We start from the raw sequence: 22,773 nt of genomic DNA, 5'->3' as shown, positions 1-22,773 counted from the left end.
TTCAGCTTTTAATCATTAGGTGTGAAATCACAATAGAAAATACACTGTCAAAAAGATATGCTGCAGTTTTTAACACTGAATCACATTTTTCCTTTGATTTTTTTGTTCAATAAAATTATTTCTGTGTTTGGTTGCATATGATTATATGGTATAAAGTGGACAAAATGGTTTAAATTTTAAGTTTAATAATTTCAGTACTGAAAATAAAAAATAAATATATTTGATCTTTTTTCTAATTAAATGTTTTTAGTTTGGAGTTATTACAAATAAATTGCAAAACCTGAATGCATTGTTTTCAGGCTGAAGTTAAAAACACAGAAATGTAGTGAACTGATAAAAGACTCAAAATAAAAACAGCATTCAGTTAAGTTCAAGTAGTTAAGGACATTCACTTTGCTCTATGTCTAATATGTGCATTTGTAGAACTAATACCTCTTCCCCTGAGTTTGATCTAAAATGTGTTATGAACAGGATAAACAGTGGCAGTAGGCATACATTTTTCATAAAAATATCCATTCTGGCCTATAGTCTCCATTCCATTCCAGTCTTATTTAGTTAAAACATTACTTTAGTTAATGTGCAATAAGGTAATCCTTTGGACCTGTCCCTCTCCAAAACCACAGCAAACATTCTTCTTAAATAAACTCTAGTCCCTCATACTTCACATCTCCTATCTTTGTCTCAGGCATGAGCACATGTCCATCCAGTGTGAATGCTATCATATATGTGGCTATTTTTCCAGCATCCTCTTCTGATTTTAGGGCCACAATAATCTTATCCTCTGTTCCTGGAACAAATTTAAAGGAAGAGAAGCCATGTGTTGGGTTGAGTGGGCCGACTTGACTTAGTTTTATGTAGCTAAAGTCTGCAGGGCATGACAGGAGCATGTTTGTGGCTCTGTGCTCATCTGCAGTTTCTTCATAGCGCTCATGACTGGCCCGACGAGGGAGGAAAAACCACCGCTGAAGGCTTTCGCTCCACACAGCAGATTCATGGATGAGATAGCCTGTGTTAAACAAAGATTAGTACTCAGCTCATTACAATACAATTTCCAGTAATTCTATAGTACAACCTGGTGGATGGATCCCAGCAGCATTTCGTAGGCTGTTGTAATTAAGCACCCAGTTTTCATGGTGGACATCTCCATGACAACCAACAACCTTCACCCACTCAGGGTTGTTGTTGACCACCTCTCCCGAAGTCGTGGTCCACTCCTTTCCCAGGCCACCCACATAAAGGTGTTCATCTTTTACTGCCAGCCATTCAGCCTTGAACCCTGTGCACAAAGTAAAGGCCAATATGTTAAAATACAAATGGATTTTACAGTTGATGATGTAATTCTCATTCCTATGGACACCTTTTGAGACTGAGCCATCTCCATCAGGCAGTATGACCCAGGGCACAGCGTGGCTCCCCTCAATCCTGAACACCACCCCAGTGCGATCATCCACACTGTACAAGTGTCCATTGAAAACGACCAGCTCTGACAGCTCCATGCCTGAAGCAATGTATAAACAAAGGTTCATACAGCGTCTCTATGCATTCCTAATATGGTGACAGCACCTCCATCACTTGTACTGGTTAAGTGGTTTGCTGCAATTAATACAATAATTATTCCATCCAAAGTTTGTAACATGAGTGACAAAAAAGTAACAGATTTGGAAAAAAATATGTCAGATGTTTTTTAAAGGCTTCCTGGTTTTCACTTTGTATTTGCAATTGTGACATTACATGGCCAGAAGAAGATCTTGATAGAAGTGACCTGATGTTGCAGTAATAATATTATATATAAAGCAGCAATTTTACACATTTACCTCTTCCTTTCTCGGACAGATGACTCTCAAGTGTCACTATGTCAGTGTCCCACTCCACCTGCAGCCTGTCCCCATTGGCTGAGAAAGTGAGGTGTCCTCTTTTCATGTAGCTGAACCAGGTTTGCGCCTTGGAGCTTCTGGAGGCTGTGTCCAGATCTGCGATTAAACCGATCCGATAACGAACACCATCTTTTGTCCTCTGTGGTGGACTCAGTGGATAGGTATTGTTATATGCAGTTTGCCTTCTCTGGCGCTGAAAGAGTTTATATGGATCTTGTGCATATGATTCAACCATTGCACCTTCATTATTATGTAATGGCAATTTGTGAATGCCATTGTGACTATGTGCTGTGTCTTCAACTGTGCGATGCAGATACAACATAAGCACTAGAGCCAAAGTGGTCACTGCTGCGACTGTCCGCCATTTAGGTTGGAAGAGCGCGTCGGAGGAAGCCATGTGTGAGGCTAAGGCCAGTGGCAGACCTCTTATGTAGACCAAGAAAGAAGTTAAAGACGCTTTATCATTTTCATCCTGAAGGTTGCACTGAAGGGTAGGGCTTCCTGAAACAAAGCAAATCAGAGAAAAACTATAATAACTAGCATCATAATTAAGAATAATAAGAATAATAATTATTTGTTTTTATCTTTAAAAAAACAACTAAGGCATACTATTTTAAAACTGAAAAAAATGTAATGTGTCTGTACTAGCATCTGTACCAGTACCAACAGTAAAGCAATATATAAAATATTTCAGACAGAAAAGTTGCACGTTTTACTTGCACATTAGTTTCAAATTGAAAACTATCTTGTTGATTAGTCTAGCATCACGTTGACTAGATCCCATTAACCTTAATTTTTAGATGTGTTTAAATTAAATTAAAAACAGATTCTGTAGAATTCACTGTAAACAGTGAAATTTTCACTTAAGAAACCTTGACTTTATCTGACTTTGATTTGATCATTTTTAGTTGAAACAAAGGACAAAGACAACAGTAAAACAGCAGAACTGGATCAAAATTAAGTGACAAATGCAAACCATCTGTGTCGCTGTTTTATTCAGGATGTGATTTCCTCAAAAGAAAACTGTCGCGCAACAGATTTAATCATATGGTGCAACAAGTAGGTGTGACCAATGATTGCAACCAAATGTTGCTGGAGAATATAAGTTCAGAAATCTTTAGCATCTTTAATATTTGAAAATAACACATGTGTTTGCGTGTTGAAATTGTAAGCTGTACTGCAAGCGTTCTCTGGGATCTTTTCATTGTGCTAATCCTAGAGTACACAAAGACTTCCAACACAATACAAGTTGGCAATGAAAACAGACATTTGGACCAGAAACAAAGCTCTTATTGTCCCTGTTGTAGGCACCACAAATACCTCCCACCCCCCCACAGCACAGGCCCAGCCACACTGTGAACTCTAAGAAGAATTGAATTATTCACCCTTTCTTCGCCTCTCTGCAGTGCGTTCTGTCACCACACTGTTGCACCCCATCACTGTATGCATTCCAAAACATTCCTAGTTCCTGTAGCCTGGTGTCCCATAGGGATCACTGATCTCTATAAACCACTGCACTCCCCTGTTTCCTCTTGCTCCTGAAATACAGAGAAAGAAGGCTGTGCTTCATTGCAATTTCAGGAAAAGGGATAGGCTTGATTCTTACATAATACATGTACTTGTGGTTTTTTATACAAGTCCACTGTGGGGGAAAAAAAACTTATTTGTATTGCTTTCATACAATTTTTGACTGTTTTTCTATTATTCTATAGGCATATCTTAATGAGCCTATGGAAGAATCGCAGTAGAACATGCCAACACTTTTTAATTGTCTATTCTTTTAAGGTTACATCTGACGATAAGTTATTGCAAGTCATTAACACCAAACATCACAGAATGTCTGGAACTAAACGAAATTGGAAACAGAAATGTGTGCATAAATTACACACACGGATTGTACTGGATGTTCTGTGCTGTTTTTTGCATGTTCAGGCAAGGTACAGACAGTCAATGATACAGACTGAGTCACTAGTTATCACTATTCTGTAAATGTTTTGTAAAATGTCCATCTGCAAAAATCCATCTAAACTCCAGTTGTTCTGCAGCAAAAGTCACATAAGAGTTGACACCCGGGGCTGGAGAACTTTATCTTTGAGCTTACATAAGGCGAGCCACGATAACAAACTAAATTCAACACCTAGCATCATAAATAGTCCAGGTATATTATAAATAGACATACATCGTGTGCGTTACTACATTATTGGTTAATTTTTTATAACATTTGCTACGAAAGGTGCTACAGATGGTTAGCTAACGACTGCTAGCAACATCGATTAGCATTTTTCTAACATAAAATTTAATTGATCTGGATAGAAACATGCAGCGCTTACCTACTAAATAGGATGGTCGTGTAAGCCCAACTGAGCATAACTAATAAAACAGACAAGGTTTTTTATCCAGAGAACTTCTTCTGACAAGCCCCTCCTCGCAGATGATGTGAGCAGGTAATAAACCACCAGTGTAAGCAACGTGTACTACTGCTATAGCTACCTCTGGATTAATATTCATAAAAACACACCCCTATTCATGATGCTAATTATTCATGATCATAATAATACTAAAAATATAAATATGAACTTAAAGCCACAGTATGTATTTTTAATAAAACTGTTATCATGGATCTGTGACATTTTATTATACTTACATGACTGTAATGTAATAGGCTAAAAGTATAGTTGAGTTGAAAGTAGTAGTTGTTTTTTGTTTTTTTGTTGTTTTATTTATTTATTTTTTAAAATTTTGGTTGTGTTTATTGCACTGAAAAACCGAGGGGACTTGCTTATTCATAAACTTGACTCTTACCTGCTTGTTTTCCTGGAAATGTTGTTTTGGTTATAATCTTCCACAGTAATACATAAAACGTGTCTATCTCCATGGAAAAGTATGGTTTACAGTTCTACCTCTGTACATACATATTTAAAAATATAATAATAATAATAATAATAATAATAATAATAATAATAATAATAATAATAAAACCAGAATAATCAAAATAATAATCAGAATAATCAAAATACAAATTTAATGTTAAATGCTTCTTTATTGTGATGACTGCCATAAATATGCTGATAAATATGGCACTATATATATTTTCTGATCAATTTGTAACAAACACAAGTGCAAATAGGGTAAGTGTAAATGATATAGTGCAAGTGTTGTGTGGCAGTATCACTATAAGTTATAGCTTTGACAAAGTGCCATGTGTCACAATAATGTGATCATGAACATCAAGAAGACCAAGGAGATTATTGTTGACCTCTCTATCAGCACTGAGGTGTAGAGGGTGACCAAGAACAAGAACCTGTTCTGGGACATTTACCTAAGGAAAATGAGAAGCAAACATCCCCAGACCAGTGATGGTGAACTTCCACAACTGTGCCATCTGTAGTGCTCTGACATATAGACTATTTGTTGTTTTCTAGCTCCAGCTGCAGCGGGTGTACAGCAGGGAAAATCATTGTGACAACTCTCCCAGAGATCAGTGCCATCTACACCACTCACTATCTGATGAGAGTGCACAACATCCTGCATGACTGGTACCACCCTTACCTTTTCCACCTGCTGCTGTCCTCATGTAGAAGGTACAGGTTCATACAGGCCAGAACCACCACACTGACCAAGAGCCTGGATCTTCAGGCTGTGAGGCTGCTGAACAGTGCCCCCCTCCCCTGTCTGCCTCCCTCCCATGGACAATAACCACATCCACCAATACAATAACACTGAACTGAAGTTTGCATTGTTGCATAATGACATTAAACTCCCCATGCTCATACACTTCACTGTTGTTAATACAGTTACTGTTGATGCTCTGAATGTAATTTTGGTTGTTTTCTATGACAATGACAAAATCTTGAATGCTGACTCATGTTTAGAAAATAATACAGTAAAATTCCCTGGGATAGTAGCAGTGTGGTTCATTTTGACATAACCCTGCAATGGTACAGATTACAGATAAGATTAAGATAATATACAAACAGGTACAAACTGTTTTAGAAAAATAAATATTAGTCAATAAAATACTTGTTCTCTGATGAAATACCAATTTGCATTGTCATCACAAGTAGTTGGTAACAAGGTCAGGGACAGTGACTACATATAACCTAGAGACACAGTAACAACAGTAAAGGGACCATTGATAGCATGAACTCGAAACCACCTAAATTCTACCTTTTGCATAACTGTCATTGTTCAGAGGTGTTTGTTGATAATAGATGGCATATGACATTTTAACCACAACTCAGCACTTTCCCATCATCTTCAACAGAAGCTGTAATAAGGAAACATGAAATCACGCAAGTTAATTATTCTTAGTTCTATGAGGAAATTGAGGGCCAGTTGAAGCTTGTACCTTGGTCAGGTGGTACTCCTCGTCTACCAGGAGCTCAATAATGTTGAAGTGGTCTGTGTTTGGCACATTCTCCAACATCACATTCAGACCTGAAGCCTCCAACATCTATAAAAGTTCAGACAGTAGTTTGATTTGCACAGTAAAATGAGAGTAATAAATGTAACTGTGGTTCTATGAATCCTGGAGGACAGCCAGCAGCACCGCTCTCTGACGGTCAGTAGTGATGAAATAGAACTTTAATTACATTTACATTTTTACAACTAGTTGCATCTGAGTACTTGCTGGTGAGTCAAAATGTAATCCAAGTAAATGAGTTTAAAAATAACAGTGACAGCTAGCCGTAGATGGGGGTAGAGTCAGAGGCCTATAAAAGACTATTTACTGGTATTAGTGCACAAAGTTAGGCATCAAACGTCTACAATGATAACAGGCATGTGATTAATCAAATTTGTACTATGCAAAGTAATATGTTTAATTCCTAATACCTTTGGGAAGCTACTTGTAATGGGGTGGACAGCTATAGGTCATTCCCAAGATACAGGCTGGAGACCTATAGTCCAGTGGCTCTCAAATTTTTCAAACCAAAGTACTACCAAAGAAAAGATTTAGGCTTACCAAGTACCACTAGCTCTAAATCAAGCATACAACAGGACTATTCCAGGTCTAGGGTTAAACCAGGTATAAAAGTGGACAACAAGAAATTATCCAAAGTTAAAGCTGTCCTAGCACCAACTGAAGGCGCTCACAAGTCACCACAGTTTTGAAAAAAACTGCCCTAGTCTATATTGTCATTACTTTTTTTGTTTATGGCTAGAAGCACTAACTTTGTAGTATTCCTCAGACTGCAGGCGAAACTCTGGGGAGTCGTGTTCGGCCACAGCTACAACAATGTGGCACCCTGAGGACGAGCTCTTCAGCTGCTGGATCAGTGTGGTGGGGCTGTTTCTAATGGCCACCTCCCTGAAAACACATAACACAGGGGGAAAGAGGAGTCAGACAAAAGCAGAAACACAGCAACCAAACTACTGCTATCTTAGACTCAATATAAGAATGCTGATACAGTAATTAAACGTGCAGAAGATACATAATCTGAACATTAACAAAAAGTATGATCATGCTTATTACTTGGAATGTGTTCACACTTACACATGCACCACATGAAAAATGGGATTAAACTGGAACAAAAACCAGAACTAAATCTGATTCTGAACTAGACAAGAACTAATCCAGGACTAAAACAGAACCAAACCAAACATTCTTTAGGACTCAAACTGTAAAGAATAATACTGTAATACTGTGTAATACTGCATTATATTCTACACAGGTGGCATTGGTTGTTAATTGTAGTTATTAAGCATTTGGTAAACATGGGGAATGGAAAACATCTTTTATGATTTAATTACATATGAAATTAATATCCGCCAATATATAATGCAAACACATTTAGTCCAAAGGAACAGTATACTTACTCTGTCATTTTCAAAGGCTCGTTGACATAGGTGGACACAATGGGCAAGAGGTCATAAATACCACTGACGAGGAATGCACCTGCAAGGAAAAAAATACATTAATTATTGTGGAAATTTGTAAACCTTTTTTTTTTTTTTTTTTTTTTTATGAAGCACACCTTTTATTTGAGGAGTGATGCTATACTGGGACCAGTCAGTGGACAGGACCATGGCAGCCAAATGTGCCCCAGCCGAGTGCCCACAGATGAACAAACCACTATTACAGAAATTAGTAAAGTTGAAAACTGCATATATGATTATTCTTAAGTAAAAATCAATATATACCTGATATGTGAATATTGCTGAACAACAGACACCACACTCTTGCGCACTTGTGAAACTATAAGATCCATATTACCTAGAAACACATACTTATTTTGGATATCAAATGAAATTCAAATTTGTGTGAAGTTTTAAGTTTTGTTTTACCTTTGGGGGCAATGTCATAATCTACAGCCACAACCACCACTCCTTTACTAACAAGTGGAACAGCCATAAACCCTGACTCCTCTTTGCTATTGACAAATATAAAACATTAGCATTAAAACTGAACTATTAACACTGAACAAGATTAATTATAAAATGTACCTGAGAAACTGCCAGTACCCCCCATGTATGTAAATAACCAATGGCATATCTGTAACAGGATCAAATTAAAGTAAAGTTGGTACTTAGAATTAACATGATAACAAATGTTTGATAAGAAACTAACCTAAAGAGTTGGTGCTTGGGATGTACACGTCCAGTTTTTCTCCATCACCTTCTCCATAAGGCACATTGAGAAGAGTTTGAGCAAGAGCACGGGCTTTGTCAGTACCTAAAAACACCAAAGAAAACGACACAGATCAATGGGCACTTCAGTTCACCAAAAAAATTTATGAATTATCTCAAGGCATTGAGAGCAACATTAACAAAACTCAATATTTAAACATAACCTCCCCTTTTTCCATCACATGTTCATTCCCTTGCTATAAGTGATCTTTTTTTTTTTTTTTCACTCATTCATTGTCAGCTCCAGAGACTTGAGGCTTCTCAGTAACCTGGCTAAAGAGGCGCTGACTGGAGGGCTGAAGGACTCAAATATAGGTCATTAGAAGAGAAATAACAGGTCTCAGTATCACCATTAGCCTATGGCCATGAGGTAACTGCATCTCATTGTCTGCTGACACTTATCTTTAGCTTGTTTATTTAAGATTGATATGGCCTATTTTCTATGTCAAACGCAGTGATTGCACGGACGCGCTGCACAGACTGACCTTCCTTCAGAGCCCTCTCGTGCGCCTTGATCACTTCGTCCGCGGACATCCTGTGAGACCACCGGCTGGGGGAGTACTGCAGTTCGAGCTCCTGTCAGAACCGAGAGAGAGGACTGTCACCGGGCCGCCATGAAAACCGAACACCGGACTAATGTACAGCGTACAAACAGCGCCACCTTGTGACCACATCGACGCCAATCACCCACTGACACTGATCTTTTTAGTTTTTAACCAGTGTGCATTGAACTGGGCTAGAACAATGTCAATTAAATTTGAAGTTTTATTTGACCACTGAGTAGTCTACACACCTTCTTTGGATTAAGCCAGGGTCCCAGCCCATATCGCACTGTGCTGCCAAAACTCCGACAAACTTGTGCACTCTCAAAAAGCAGATTGCTCTGTTTTCCACAGCATCCAAGGCTGAGCTCTGTGTGGCCCCCAAACACCAGCAGCAGAGTTTAGAACAGGAAATGCACCGGCCTCATACAATTTAGAATATGAAGACCTTTACACATTTTCACCTTGTTAATTACAGAACCTAGAGACCGGCTGACTGAAGCAGCAAGGATTTTTACCTCATTGTCAAAAAACATAAATTCAAATGTAAACCCCAGATATATGTACTGAGGGACATATTCTGGACCTTTCTGCTTTGTGGAGCTGCCTTTTTCTGAAGTGCATTATTTCATTATAAGTACATTATATGGACAGTAAAAATGAGACTAGTACACAAAGTAGGGTGAGTTCAGGTAAAGTGGGCCATCAAGTAAAATGGGACAGTTAAGCATTTGAGTATTTTTACATGGGAAAATTAAAGCGACAGCCATCAGTTGTGCCCTAACATTGTAGCCCCAGACCCTATGTATACAAAACAATGGTTTTGATTGGTCTGAGAGCAGGACAGTCAATTTGGCATAACGTCAAAGTAATTGATGTTTACACATGTGTATGAAAATGACCGTGGCATGTCATATTGTGATCTTGAATGAAAGGGCTACAAATCTAACTCAATTAGTTTACCCACAGAATTTTTTGTTCTGAATTATATTTGATGCTTGGCCTTTTGAACAAGCAGGATGTTATCACCATATATAAATTTATATTTCCAAAGATACATTTTTGTCAAATTTTTGTCATTCAGGTAAAGTGGGACGCCAACCTTCAGATAAATTGGGACACTCATAAATGGTGTTTTTGAATACAGTTTGGCCTAAATACTACTGAAAATATATTATGTAGATAAGGTAATGTCAGGGATGTGCTTATAATGTCAGAGAAACACACAGAAAGGAATAAAACAACAAAACACTCAATGAAACAGGTCCATATAGGCCTACAGGCACTCACTATTGACTCTTTCAGCTCAGAAACATGAGGTGATCTTTGTCCTGAGACACTGCTCTATGAACAATATTGCTGCTGTGTTTAGTGTGAAAAATTATTTTCACTCACTCAGTCTTGATAGAGATTCTTCTAACACTTTGTAAAGTGATTTTACCCAAACAAGATTGATTTAGAAGACATTTAGTACTCAGTTCAAAAGAGTTTGGTCAGTTCAAGTTTTTGGGTCACACTAACATGTTTTAAGTACCAAAACATGAGTAAGTTTCTGTTTTTATGCATTTTATGAGGCCAAAGGGAAAATCCCATTCTTTATTTGTCCCACTTTACCCAAGTTAGTGTTCCACTTTACCTGAACAGACCCTCGGCTCAGGGAAGAGGAGTTTTTGGGACATTTCGAGTGACAGTTCCAAAAATATTTTGTTTATTAATTAAATCAATTAAAATTGACAAGACCAAAAACAAATTGAAAACACACAAAAAATAGAGAAGTAGAATACATTTTTGGCTGTTTGTTGATGCTCTTTACAAAAACTGTTAACCCTAATTCAAAGTTCTTCACAGGATAAGAAAAACATTAAAATTACAATACAAACAAACAATTAAAACTAGAAATGCATAATCCAATAATTAGATCTGATTTTTCATCCCAAAGCAGCTGACATGTTAGTGGAAAATAATTTTTCAATCTTTCAAAATGTATTTGTCATATTAGTCATATTGACATTGGCTATTGCCCTTGTCAAAACCTGCATAGGAGATCAAACATTCAGAAAGAAATGTTCTGTTTACATGACATTTCAAATGGTTTTGTGCAGACTAACATAGCCAATGTGTAGCTGACAGGCTTAACATATAGCCCACTACAACCAAGTGTGTGTTATATAAACTTACATCTTTCTTCATCTTGGTCCAATGCATGCTCCTGATGAAGATAAAGTCTAAATAAGTAAAGGTTAGGCCAACTGCATGTACAAAAGCAAGCCTCACGATAAAAATCAACTTTTGCAATAAAACCCGTGGGTGCTGCAGGGGAGGAGTGATTGCTAAGCAAATACAGCCACCATTTCCATTTGAAGTTGAGAGATTTGCAGTACAATGTCCCAAGATAGATTAACTTTTGAGCGAAATGCTGTCAGTAATTTTTATGATCAAATTAAATAGAGCCTTATAGTCCATGAGCCAGACTCCAAAATTTCACATATCAGTACCACTCAAGGTGGCAAGGGCTATCAGTGATTTTTGAAAAGTTCCATATCGAAGATTTATATTTTAGTGTGATACTTTTGAGTTTCAGCAGTATCATAGACAACCACTTATGTTTACAAACCATGTGTCGAAAAGTGAACTTTAGACACAGGTCCACGGGTGTTACTTTTCATTTAAAAGGGCCCTCACAAACATGCCCATTCTTTTGTTTTTCATTCACACAAGAGACGCTCCACCACCAACCCTCCACCCGCGGACGAGCATGCCCGGACCACATTATCAATCCCCACAGGAACCTCAAAACAAAGTACCAAGTATTATAGTAACTTTAAAGTCAATGTATGGACCCCTGGCTGATGATCAATACTCCAGGGCGCCAACACAGGATAAACGACAAACGATGATCCGACCAAGACGTGCTGGGCAATATAGTTTGCCAATTAAAGCATCAAGTTCAATATTAGAGAGGACTATCACAGGTTTGTTTACAGTCCTTCTAACAGCCCATTTATTACCAAGTTAACAGCACCTTTCACTATATGCACTTTAATAGCACACAGCACTTCGAACATTATTTGCACTTTAAAAAAGAAATTGCACAAAAGGATTTTAAAATGTTTATTTAACTTGTCTGCTTTTACCCAGTTTCAGATCTGGAGGCACAGAGGCACTTTTAATTGAAGCTGCGTGTCCTGGAGGGGAAAAGAGGACAAACAAAGTTAACAGCTAATTAATAAAATTGGATATGTGCAATATTAGTGCAGTGTTTGGGAATGTTTTAAGTGCTGGTGTGCGGTGCAATTTGTAGTGTTTTTAGTGAAATAGTGTTTTTAAAAAGTTTAACTTACCACCTCTGTCCTTGTGTCCAGGTGTCTAACAGGTCCCTGGGCAAACAAGCTCCCTTAAAAAGGTTCCGGGGCAGGACCAAGGCAGGGAATGTGTAGGGGAGGCTTGTTGGGCATTTTATATGGTTTAAGGGTTTTAAGTATATTTGGTGTTTGGTTTTTGGGTTATGTGTGTAATGTATACATAAAATTATTTTGGTTTAGGAGTTTATTTGGTTTTATGGACGTTTGAGTTTTAAAGAGCTAATGTTATTTTTTTCAAACACCCCTATTAATTAACAATAGTTTTATCCAGTTAGTGGGACAGGATAGGTGTAAAGTTGCCTATAAAAATGTAAAGATCCCTAAGGACAAATTTTTTCATCAGTAATTTTTTGATTGTTAATTAATAAACATTTTTGTTATTTTTTTCTTGACATCTTTTTTCTAGACCAAGTAAGCAGACTTCTCTCCTTCTTTTATCCACTTTGTCTTAGATTTAATAAATATTACTCTTGGGTGTTCTCTTTTTCTTCCTTTAAGCTGTTTAATCTTAAATTCCATGGCAAGTCAAAGCAAGGTTATTTATATAGTAATTCAAAATGCTTTACAGAATAAGAAAGAAATTAAAATCACAATACAACAAATCAAAACATAAATAATCATAAATAATCAACATAACCTGCAGAATAAAAACCTTTCAGTCATATACACTGCTAAACAGAAGTGTTTTGAGCCTGGTTTTAAACATTGTCAACATCATGAAGTCTTCAGAGTGTGAGATGGTTCATATGGCACTAACATGTTGGAGGTTGGCCAGTGAGCAGGCCATTACAGTAGTAACCTACTGACAAATGCCTGGATAAGTCTCTCGAAGTCTGGTTTTGACAGTATAACTTTGATTTTTGCAATGTTTTTAAGATGGCAAAAAGCTGCAAATGTTATTGATTTGATGTGGCTGTTAAAGTTCAAGTCTGAGTCCATTATTACCCCTAGTTTTCTGGCCTGATTTGTAGTTTTTAGAGAGAGACTGGAGGCGACTGCTGACACCTTCTCCATGTTTCTGTGGGCCAAAGGCTATAACTTAACTTGGTTTGCATTCACACACTGATCTGAATGAGTGAATCCACTGGTCCATATTTACCTGCTGCCAGTGAGACAGATTTGTTTTTTGTTTTTTCATTGCAATCTTTTATTTGGGATGAGTTTACTTAGGATCAGTGTGTTTTAAAATCAGATTAAGAACAGTAGCAATACAAGGTGGCTCTGGTAATGAAGGAGTCAGTTTCTTCGTTCGGCTTTTTTTTTTTATCGAGGTTGCAGAGGCTTCGTGGGGAAGGTTGGGGCGTTTTTGTCTCATTTAGCGTCAGCTATTATTTCCATAAGCACACAGTAGTGGTAGTAGGAGTTTCCAGTCATTTGATTGGATACATTACTCACGTGACTCTCTGATTCTTCATTTCTATTGGCTAGCGCAGTTCCGCTGTTGATATACCCTCCAAAATTGTCGCGAGCGCGCCACATTCAATTTTTTTGCCTCTAAAACAGATGATTGCTTCGCTAATGCAACTGTAAATACTGTATCATATTGTTGTTTTTTTAAATCTTTTGTCTATTTTGTTTACATTGCCTCCAAACTTCTGTAAATATGGACTGTATGGATTTCCCGAGAGTTTTCCCTAATTCTCCCAGAAAAGCGCGCGGACAGATACAGGTTTGCATCTTTTACTGTTACCTGCAACTTTACAAGTTTTTTAACAACTACTAGAATATAATCCGCATTCATATCTACGTTATATGAATTTACCTGTCAAATTAGCCAACCAGTTTCAATACAATGTCTCATTTTGTTGCCCTCGTTCTTTGTCTTTGCAGGTCATCTTTGGACCCATGTTTTCTGGAAAAAGGTGAGCGATTCATGCGGATTATCATATAAAACACCCCATTTCATTTCATGTAATACTTGTCACTACATTTCTGTTGCTTAAAACTAATTTCTCACTAAATCCCGCCATGACCTCCCGCCAAATGACATTGTATTGTTTCTCCAGCTGATGTCAGTAAACAATGTCACAATGAATGTCAGTTTTGAATTAAAGTATCTGTCATTTGTTTTGGGATGTCTAATTTTAGTTTGTTGACTTTTATGCAGTGATGGAAAGAGTACTGCAAATCTGCACTCAAGTAAAAGTCAAGTTGCATGACTAAAAAAATAATGTTACAAATACTGCTTCAAAAAATTGACTTAAGTAAAAGTAAAAAGTACACATGAAAAATACTTCTGAATACTAGTTACCAGTTACTTTTAGCAAATGGTTACCTGCATTTTATATCAGTATTTTGTATAAATTGAACAATTTAAAGCTGAATTTAGTTGTTTTAATCAACAATCTGCATATTTTGAGCTGTGGCCAATCAGACCAGGTAATACAATGCTTTTGTGTGTGTTTGTCAGTTTAGAAAGTACAAGATATACATCCCTGAGATGGCTACAATTATACACAATTACAAGTGCCCAGTTTTAAATATCTACTTAAAAAAGTACAGTCACCCAAAAGATGTACAAATGCTCAAATTACCATAATAGAGTAATCAGTTACTTTCCACCCCTGCTTTTAGGCATGACAACATAACAGTGCAAAGTAACTATTTTAATGCCTATTTATATGTTATTATATTTTGATTGTCTTTGCAGTACTGAGCTGATAAGGAGAGTACGGCGCTTTCAGGTTGCGCAATACAACTGTTTGGTGGTGAAATATGAAAAAGACACTCGATACTCTGACACAGGCATGGCTACACATGATAAGTAAGTTGGTAATAATACACAAAGCTTTTTAATCTTAATTTCTCCCATTACTTATTCTGTCTTGTTTGGCATTTTAGAAACACTATGGATGCGGTGCCTGCAAGCTGTTTAGCAGATATCCGTCCTCTCGCATTGAAAGCCTGTGTCATCGGAATTGACGAAGGACAATTTGTAAGTATATTATGAGGCAGAAAAGGTTTCACTGGGCTGTTTAGGTTTTTGTTTTTTTTTATGAAGGAATTTCAACTGCCATCTGAAGGAACTGATCATACAAATAGACTTTATATTATAAGTATCTTAATCTACTTCTTCGCTTTCTTTGCAGCACTTGATAATAGTATTGTCCATCTTGTCCATTTCAGTTTCCTGATACTGTGCCATTTGCTGAGGAAATGGCAAACTTAGGAAAAATAGTCATTGTGGCAGCGTTGGATGGAACCTTCCAAAGAAAAGTATGTATTTTTTCTGTGATTAACGCAGTACCAAAAATTAGGGCCCAAACAGAAAGTTGTTGTTCCAGACACAATGGCATGTCCTCTGCAGACCTCATGGACAGACTGAAAATGACAAGCTTTCTTCCCTATGACAATGAATGTTTGTCCCTGTAATGTGATTTAAGAAGATTATGTAGTGTTGATTATCTTCTGTGCAACTGCAGGCATTTGGAAACATTCTGAGTCTGGTTCCTTTGGCGGAGAGCGTGGTGAAGCTCCATGCAGTCTGTATGCAGTGTTACAAAGAAGCAGCTTACACAAAGAGGACAGGAGCAGAGACGGAGGTGAGGCAACTTGATAATGGACGTTATCAAGTGCTAGTGTGCAAGTTATTGTTTTCCCACATGTTCCTCAGAATAGCATTAAACTTCTGTCTCTATATGGAGACAGAAGTTTAATAATGTACAGTGGAATTTTCCAAGCAAAGCAATAGCATCACCATGGAGACAAGCTGGTGGTGGACTCTACCAAAAAAATTACATAGACCACCTTTCAGATAAAAAAACAAAAAACCTATAGATGAATGCTTATAGATATATCACCTATTTATTTGTCTGTTTCAGATTGAGGTGATCGGAGGAGCAGACAAGTATCAGGCCGTGTGCAGAAAGTGCTATGGTGGTCTGGTGGACAAGGAGAACAGTGCCCCCTTCAAAGGGGAGACCCCACAATATGGAAAATTGCTGGATGCAAGCATGCCCCGGAAACTCTTCTCTGGCTTGCACCTCTGAAAATAAGATGCACTTAATTTGTTAAACAACTTTATGAATGAATTTAATAAGGATTTGTTTTTTTATTTTCCTATGGAATAATTTAAATTATTTTTAGATTAAAAATGGCACATTTGTCTTTTATAATTTTACTTTACTCTTTACCTTTTTAATGTTAATCAGCATGTGGTGACTGTTCTGAAGCTTGTGTATGTGCACAGTGTAATTCAACGCCTTCAAATGCTTTTGACGACTAAAATAACCTGTTTTAATTCTGGCTTTGATTCTCTGAAGCTGCGCAGGCAACTGGAAGTGCATGAAAAATACAGGTAGCACAAATACAATATTTTTATTCTATATACATTAACAGTTACACATGTATATAATATAAAGGTCAGTTTTTCTTTTAAAGCCTTTTTGTGTTTTTTGTCAAGGTTGGTAGATAAAATAGTCTGCTGCATATTGCACTCACTTAACAATTTACAAATTTACAAAACTCAGGTAAGGTAAATGCGTTTTCTGCATTTGACCCATCCTTCAGTACTCCCTGGGCCATCTCCTTAGGAGCAGTGAGTCTTCCAATTAGCTTATTGGGTTATCTAGCACAGCAAACTAGTGTGGCCTACACCCAGTATGTATAAACTATCAAATTGTGATGGAGGCTTACTTTAAGGGCCTATACGTCCCACAGACTTGAGAATGTGCATCTGATCCTTTCCTTGTAAATGAGTCATTGTTCACACAAATGGATAAGGCCCTATTATCTACCTGCCCTTCATTCTTAACTACTTCTCTACCAAGGTCTTTAAAGGTCATAAAACTCAAACCATTCCAGCAAAATTCAATCATGAAAATTCATTACAGCTTTTTCTACTTCAGATTGGCATTACAATACTTCTATTACCAAGTGTATTTAATTCCATGCACTAGTGCTTACCATTAATTCTAGGCACAACATGTCAAACATAAACTAAAAAGGCAATAATTAGGCCAAGCAAAATTACACTTTATATATTAATATGTACAAAAGAACAATCACGCGTTTTACAAAGTCAGGAAGGTTGACATTTCTTGTCAAAAGCATTTTAATGTTACCTTTGACCTCCAGTGTAGACTCTAATCATTATCTTGTGTAGTGTCAAACCATGAGGATAAAGTTCAAGTTACTAACCAGGCTTAACAAAACTCAACTCTCAGATGTAAGGATCCATCTGGAAACACAAACACTTGCTATAAATAGTCTTTATTTTCTGGCTTCTACATAGTGGCACTGTCCACACCTATCCCTGTCAGTCCCTGTACCCTCTGAGGTACCCTTGTTAATAGTTGGGCGGTTGATATCCAGAGTCCACTGTTGGTTGTATATTGGGGATGAAGGCGGGCTGGTCACTGGGGTAGGTGGAGTATGTGGTGGGGTTATAGGGAGTGGGGTTGTAGGACGCAGGTGCATACGTTGGCGGGTAGGGGGCGTGCTGGTCCGATGGCGCTTCAACGTGGAGAGTCATGTCATGCACTCCACGGCGATAACGGCCCAGGGCAAAGTAGGTGAGGATACCCTAAAATGGGGCAGTAAAATTTGCAGGTTTTTGTTAATTGAAAAATGAACAAATAGTAACAAAGAGGTACAGACATCAATGCAAGGTTCTCACAAGAGTTTCCATGTGCCTTGACAGTTATAATGTATCCTCAACTTGTAACTACCACAATATTAGAGTATACTATTCATCTGCAGTTGTGTTTTTTTGTTTGGTTTTTTTTTGGGTCATAGAACGTATGAGCTCTAAATGAAAATTCTATGATTTGTGATGACAAAATCACAATTTAAACATATATTAGAAAAATGTCTAAGGAAGTAACAGAAATTGGCCAAGAATTGCATATAAACTACATTGTTGTTAATATTATCTTTTGTATATGACCAAGACAAAGCCATAGGAAATATATTAAATCATGAATTCAATTGAACCCTTGTAATTTTTGATTGGCATTACACAAATGTAGGGGATTATGTGATTTGTTGTCTACAGGTACAGTATTTGCATGTCCAAAGTAATCTACAAAAACACTCTTAAAACATGTTTGACTTACACCGTGTTCCTGCTTTAAACCAACTAAACCGGTTAAAGTTTGTCGAAACAATAAACTTACCCAGGTAGCGATGGAAAAGAATGAGAATGCAATAGTAGCTTGTGCGGCCTCCAAAGGGATCCCAATAATGACATGAGTCCGGGCCCATTCACTGGCCAAGAGGCAAAAACACACAAACCACAGGAAGGTCCACAGCCCTAAACAGAGGGAGATCTGCTTAAATCAATACCACACTACAAATGAATGTTTTGGTTACTACATCAAAGAGCGGTAAGGTCTCCAGCTGCTGATACTGATAAGAAAAAAATAGAAAATGGGCTCAAAGATCATAATCTCATTATGTTATGCCAAATATGTCCCATTTACAAATGTACTCTATAGGCTCTGTTTTTGATAAGGTAGTTCAACTTCCAGTCTTCTCTAAAATGTTAATGCTCTTGAATGGGGCTGCAGCTGACAATTATTTTTGTAGTCGACTAGACAGGATTTTTATTTATTTTTTTTATTAGTTGTCTGGTCAAACAATAATTTCTAATGTCACCTGGAGTTTCTTTTAAAATAAAGTGTAAGCAGTTAAAGCCAAAATATGCCTTCTTGCCTTATTTTGATTTAATAACGCAATGATAAAATTGTGTTGATGGTAAATTACATACTCCAGAAAAAGTGAATAATAATTTGAGTATCTAACTAGTTTAGATTATTTCAGATTACTATTTGTAGCCCTAATAATAATAATAATAATAAATTTTATTTGTATTGCACTTTACATTTCAAAGAAATCTCAGTGCTACTCTTGAATGCTGATTTAATGAGGATAAAACTGTATAGATCCCAATCTAATCCGGATTCTATAGTTTAGAAAATTATAATAAGATATTGTTCCAAAATCATAAATATAAATGTAAGCCTTGTACCTGAGAATGCGAGTTCAGCCATGATGACGTATTTCCTGTCTGGGGCGTTGCTCATGAAGGGCAGGTAAATGTCTAGCACCGTGAAGACCACACAGGCCAAGAAGGCGATGACCCCGATGGCCACAGTGAAGTGACAGGCCGAGTCATTCTGGTTAAACATGCAGTGCGCCTGGGCCGACGTGGGGGGGTTGATGTAGCCCTCGTTTGTAATGGTCCCAAACACGACCAGAGAAAAGATCTACAGAGAACAGAATATAACAAATCAACTAAACCTGCATAATTTCATCATTTTGTTTCAGCTCAGATGCCCTTCCAAACAACTAGGATCCTACATTCACTTGTGGGTAGGACTAGGCAGTTGAAATCACAATCTAAATGAACACAATTAACAGATCAAGACCGCAATTTTGTAAGTACCATCATTTCTTCCACAAACGGCTAAATATCCTCTTATTCTGCATAAAAAAAACTGCTAACCCTGTAGTTTAGATATGTACAAACATCTTCTGTGATTCTTGTATTAGTTTGTCAGTTCATATTTCAGTATTTTTTATCAATTCTTCGTTTAAAATGTGAACTTTGGACAGGATCCTATTATTAAAACATAAATTGCAAACCTATGCTTATCAGAAAAATTGCTATTATAATATTTCATAATAGTAATAAAGAAAAACAGAATAAAAACAGGCAAGTGCATTTTAACATAGCATAGTAGCATACAATTTCCCCTTTGTCATAGATGTGTGGATCCAGCTCACATTGTAATTTCAAAACACAGACCTGTTGATGTCCTCTCTATCTAACCATTGACTAATAGTACATGTCTTAATAAGTATAGTAGTAATAGTCAGGGCCTGGGCACGGCTCCGTTGTTGTCTGCTCTGGTTACCCCTTATGCATGTGACCTGTTTAAGTGCAGCTGCCTGACATGTGACGCCATAGATGCCACCAGCGTCTAATAACAGAGACCCGGGACCCAGAGGAGGATGAGCTGAGGACAACTATTTCGGTGGGAGAACAGGAGACACCATCAACTTGTAGAAGGGCCAAAATACAACAGTCTATCCCAAAAAACAAACTGACAAAAGTTTGGAGATTATGTTAGAAATGTAAAAGCTCTGTTCATAAACCTATTGTACTTGAGTTCATGACCACCCTGTTATAATATTATTGCCAAAATGTTGTACAGAATTCAAATGTATTTATAATAATAATAATAATAATAATAATGATAATTTCACTAACGTACATCTGAATCATGTATTTATTGTCTTTTTAATGTATATATTGCCAACTTCGACAGCAGGTGTTTTGTGTCTGACAGTTTTGGGACAGATGGTTGCCCCTGAACATAAACGTTTAGTAACACATGTCTACAAATGGGACAAATATGCAAATGAGTGCAGAGCTTAAGACAATAGCACTTAATAATACAGTGTTGTTTTGAATAGAGCGATTAATGCAAATGTAGCCACAGCCCCAAAGTACATTGAAAACCAGATTTACTAAAGATCGCTCAAACTGTTAACATCGTTTTCAATCTCTAAAACCCTGAATGAATTTTACACAAAATCACACAATATTTGAAAGTAATTAGGGCTGAACAAAACATATTTAACATACTCTACATTTGCACGTTGTATGGTGCCATTGTTATAGACTGCTGCTGTGTTCATCTTGACAAAAATGCAAAAAATTCTCAACAACCAGTGAATGACTAGCCCTTAATAACTAGAATACTAGACCATGCTGACGAGTACAGAGGAGGAACAGAGAAGGAAAGAAAGAGACATCTGTCCTTGTGCTACTAATGGCAGTAGAGGTGGGAGATATGGTGAATAAAAGGATAATATTACAGTTTTTGGACATGTGCAAAATTCGAATAAGGAGCATAATACAGATGATTGTAGAAATATTCAAAAAGGCTGCAAAAAACTGGTTAAGTAACATAAGGAAATGTAGCAGTGTAATCATGAACATCTACACTGATGTTTCTGCCTTTTTGTGGTTCACTTTACAATCTATTCATCATTCTTGTGCAACATGTGACCTCAATCCACCATGTTTGGTTATTGATCAGTATCCCTGTGACTCAGCAGATGACGACATACCTCCAGTGAAGAGGAGGGTCTCCACTCAGCTGTTTCTCTGTGTTTTACTTTAGGATCAGTGGCACATATTCGCAGATGAAAAAGGCAACCAGACCTAACCTGCAGAAAATGTACCTATAGCAACAGGTAACAAAAATCTGCCATTTGTAACCCAGGCCAAAATGTCCTGTATATAAAAGGTTCAATAAAATGAAAATAAAACCATCAAAAATCCTCTTAATGTGGTGTGTCTATCAGATCAACTGGGAGTTAAGGAACTTTGCACTGCTGAGAGATTGACTTTCATTTTGTGCCAAAAGCAATTCCAGTAGTCACAAGTCAAAAAAAAAAAAAAAAACCTTTTCTGGTAGGAAGCTGAAGTAGGCCTACAGAGCATTGTGCAGGCTATATCCACAGTGCCCACATTTGTGAAGCTTATTATAAACAACACAACATTTAATAACCTATATACTGGCTTTTTTTTTTTGCTTAACATAGTAATATAATTTGACTAAACAAAAAAAAAAACAAAAAAAATAGAGTATAAAGTATATAGAGGCTATGCTTACATTGGTCAACAGATTTTCTTGGTTTAGTGGTGTTTTTCAGACTCTAGAACATGATAATGAGCGAGTTCTTCCCTACTGATAACACTACTTTCTGTTGAAATACCCACAAAGGTAAATTCTTCAGTATTTGCTGTTTCTGAATGAGTGTCTGTGCAGGGACAAAGCAGTGTGGACCTGCGCTGTCACTGAGCCGCTGTCACACACCAGCTGCTGTAACATGACGCCCGCGGGACCATGCGGATAGTAGCTCGTTGTTCTCTGTATCGCACAAGACTGGCCGCTTGAGAAATATTTGTTTACGCAATTTCATAATTCAGCTCAGCGACGCACCTGTTCCCTCACTCACGCGCCCGGGGAGGTCAAATGAACTTTGTCTTTTCCTCGCCGCACTTACCAGGCTGAGACCCCGCACTATGGTCTGTGGCTGTCGGATAAACTTGTTTAAGTCAAATCCCCCTCCTGCGAAAGCCACTCCGTACGCTGTAGAGTCGCCCTTCTCCTCCATGTTTTATCTCCAGGCTCGGGGCAACGTTCTGGCCTCCAAACTACAATTACTCTGCTGTTACTTTCGCTGCTCTTCTGCTCCGCGCTGCTTGGAGGATCTGGAGAGTGGCCAGGAGCCGTGCGCACGCTCTCCATCCTGTTCGTGCGCCGCGATTGGGCGGAGCCAATAGTAGAGTACTTCACGTTTAACCCAAATAAATTACAAAGGTCCTGTTCAGGTCTTCTAAGACATTTT

At 37.5% G+C, this 22,773-nt stretch overlaps 4 protein-coding genes across 5 annotated transcripts; 1 reads left to right on the top strand and 3 right to left on the bottom strand.

Moving 5' to 3' along the window:
* Positions 1-153: 153 nt before the first annotated feature.
* Positions 154-4,305, bottom strand: cant1b (calcium activated nucleotidase 1b). 2 transcript variants are annotated; one of them, XM_033967271.2, is made up of 6 exons: positions 4,205-4,305; positions 3,260-3,412; positions 1,815-2,375; positions 1,358-1,498; positions 1,073-1,276; positions 154-1,006 (listed from the first exon to the last, which is right to left on the bottom strand). In XM_033967271.2, the coding sequence occupies exons 2-6, from the start codon at positions 3,321-3,323 to the stop codon at positions 636-638; spliced, it is 1,341 nt and encodes a 446-aa protein (XP_033823162.1). In that variant the 5' UTR covers positions 3,324-3,412; positions 4,205-4,305; the 3' UTR covers positions 154-635. The 2 variants fall into 2 exon arrangements, with proteins under 2 accessions (XP_033823162.1, XP_033823169.1); XM_033967278.2 differs by lacking the exon at positions 3,260-3,412 and having other exon boundaries at positions 4,205-4,299.
* Positions 4,306-4,894: 589 nt separating this feature from the next.
* Positions 4,895-12,408, bottom strand: afmid (arylformamidase). Its single transcript, XM_033968162.2, has 12 exons — positions 12,385-12,408; positions 11,222-11,252; positions 8,987-9,077; positions 8,443-8,547; positions 8,319-8,367; positions 8,160-8,245; positions 8,016-8,088; positions 7,850-7,947; positions 7,692-7,770; positions 7,047-7,182; positions 6,223-6,327; positions 4,895-6,141 (listed from the first exon to the last, which is right to left on the bottom strand). The coding sequence occupies exons 2-12, from the start codon at positions 11,246-11,248 to the stop codon at positions 6,112-6,114; spliced, it is 879 nt and encodes a 292-aa protein (XP_033824053.1). The 5' UTR covers positions 11,249-11,252; positions 12,385-12,408; the 3' UTR covers positions 4,895-6,111.
* A 1,540-nt stretch (positions 12,409-13,948) lies between these two features.
* Positions 13,949-16,784, top strand: tk1 (thymidine kinase 1, soluble). Its single transcript, XM_055225480.1, has 7 exons — positions 13,949-14,074; positions 14,236-14,267; positions 15,056-15,169; positions 15,247-15,340; positions 15,532-15,621; positions 15,828-15,947; positions 16,227-16,784. The coding sequence occupies exons 1-7, from the start codon at positions 14,009-14,011 to the stop codon at positions 16,392-16,394; spliced, it is 684 nt and encodes a 227-aa protein (XP_055081455.1). The 5' UTR covers positions 13,949-14,008; the 3' UTR covers positions 16,395-16,784.
* A 93-nt stretch (positions 16,785-16,877) lies between these two features.
* On the bottom strand, positions 16,878-22,676 carry syngr2b (synaptogyrin 2b). The gene is made up of 4 exons (XM_033972009.2): positions 22,429-22,676; positions 19,376-19,613; positions 18,522-18,658; positions 16,878-17,929 (listed from the first exon to the last, which is right to left on the bottom strand). Exons 1-4 carry the CDS (start codon positions 22,537-22,539, stop codon positions 17,693-17,695), a joined length of 723 nt encoding a protein of 240 aa, XP_033827900.1. The 5' UTR covers positions 22,540-22,676; the 3' UTR covers positions 16,878-17,692.
* Between the last annotated feature and the right edge of the window lie 97 nt (positions 22,677-22,773).

The sequence above is a fragment of the Periophthalmus magnuspinnatus genome, chromosome 1 (genome assembly GCF_009829125.3).
Source record: "Periophthalmus magnuspinnatus isolate fPerMag1 chromosome 1, fPerMag1.2.pri, whole genome shotgun sequence".
NCBI lineage: Eukaryota > Metazoa > Chordata > Actinopteri > Gobiiformes > Gobiidae > Periophthalmus > Periophthalmus magnuspinnatus.
This window is presented reverse-complemented; position numbering and strand designations above follow the sequence as displayed.

Excerpts from the sequence above, each read along its gene's own strand:
- syngr2b (XM_033972009.2), bottom strand. The coding sequence starts at position 22,539 with ATGGAGGAGAAGGGCGACTCTACAGCGTACGGAGTGGCTTTCGCAGGA. Across the intron at positions 19,614-22,428 it reads TAGTGCGGGGTCTCAGCCTG|ATCTTTTCTCTGGTCGTGTT; the intron begins GTAAGTGCGGCG and ends TGTTCTCTGTAG. Across the intron at positions 17,930-18,521 it reads TCTTTTCCATCGCTACCTGG|GGTATCCTCACCTACTTTGC; the intron begins GTAAGTTTATTG and ends GCCCCATTTTAG.
- cant1b (XM_033967271.2), bottom strand. The coding sequence starts at position 3,323 with ATGCATACAGTGATGGGGTGCAACAGTGTGGTGACAGAACGCACTGCA. Across the intron at positions 1,499-1,814 it reads TCTGTCCGAGAAAGGAAGAG|GCATGGAGCTGTCAGAGCTG; the intron begins GTAAATGTGTAA and ends ACATTGCTTCAG. Across the intron at positions 1,277-1,357 it reads AGATGGCTCAGTCTCAAAAG|GGTTCAAGGCTGAATGGCTG; the intron begins GTGTCCATAGGA and ends CTTTGTGCACAG.
- tk1 (XM_055225480.1), top strand. The coding sequence starts at position 14,009 with ATGGACTGTATGGATTTCCCGAGAGTTTTCCCTAATTCTCCCAGAAAA. Across the intron at positions 14,075-14,235 it reads AAGCGCGCGGACAGATACAG|GTCATCTTTGGACCCATGTT; the intron begins GTTTGCATCTTT and ends TTGTCTTTGCAG. Across the intron at positions 14,268-15,055 it reads CCCATGTTTTCTGGAAAAAG|TACTGAGCTGATAAGGAGAG; the intron begins GTGAGCGATTCA and ends TTGTCTTTGCAG.
- afmid (XM_033968162.2), bottom strand. The coding sequence starts at position 11,248 with ATGCATTGGACCAAGATGAAGAAAGAT. Across the intron at positions 8,089-8,159 it reads TTATGACATTGCCCCCAAAG|GTAATATGGATCTTATAGTT; the intron begins GTAAAACAAAAC and ends ATGTGTTTCTAG. Across the intron at positions 6,142-6,222 it reads AGGAGTACCACCTGACCAAG|CTTCTGTTGAAGATGATGGG; the intron begins GTACAAGCTTCA and ends TCCTTATTACAG.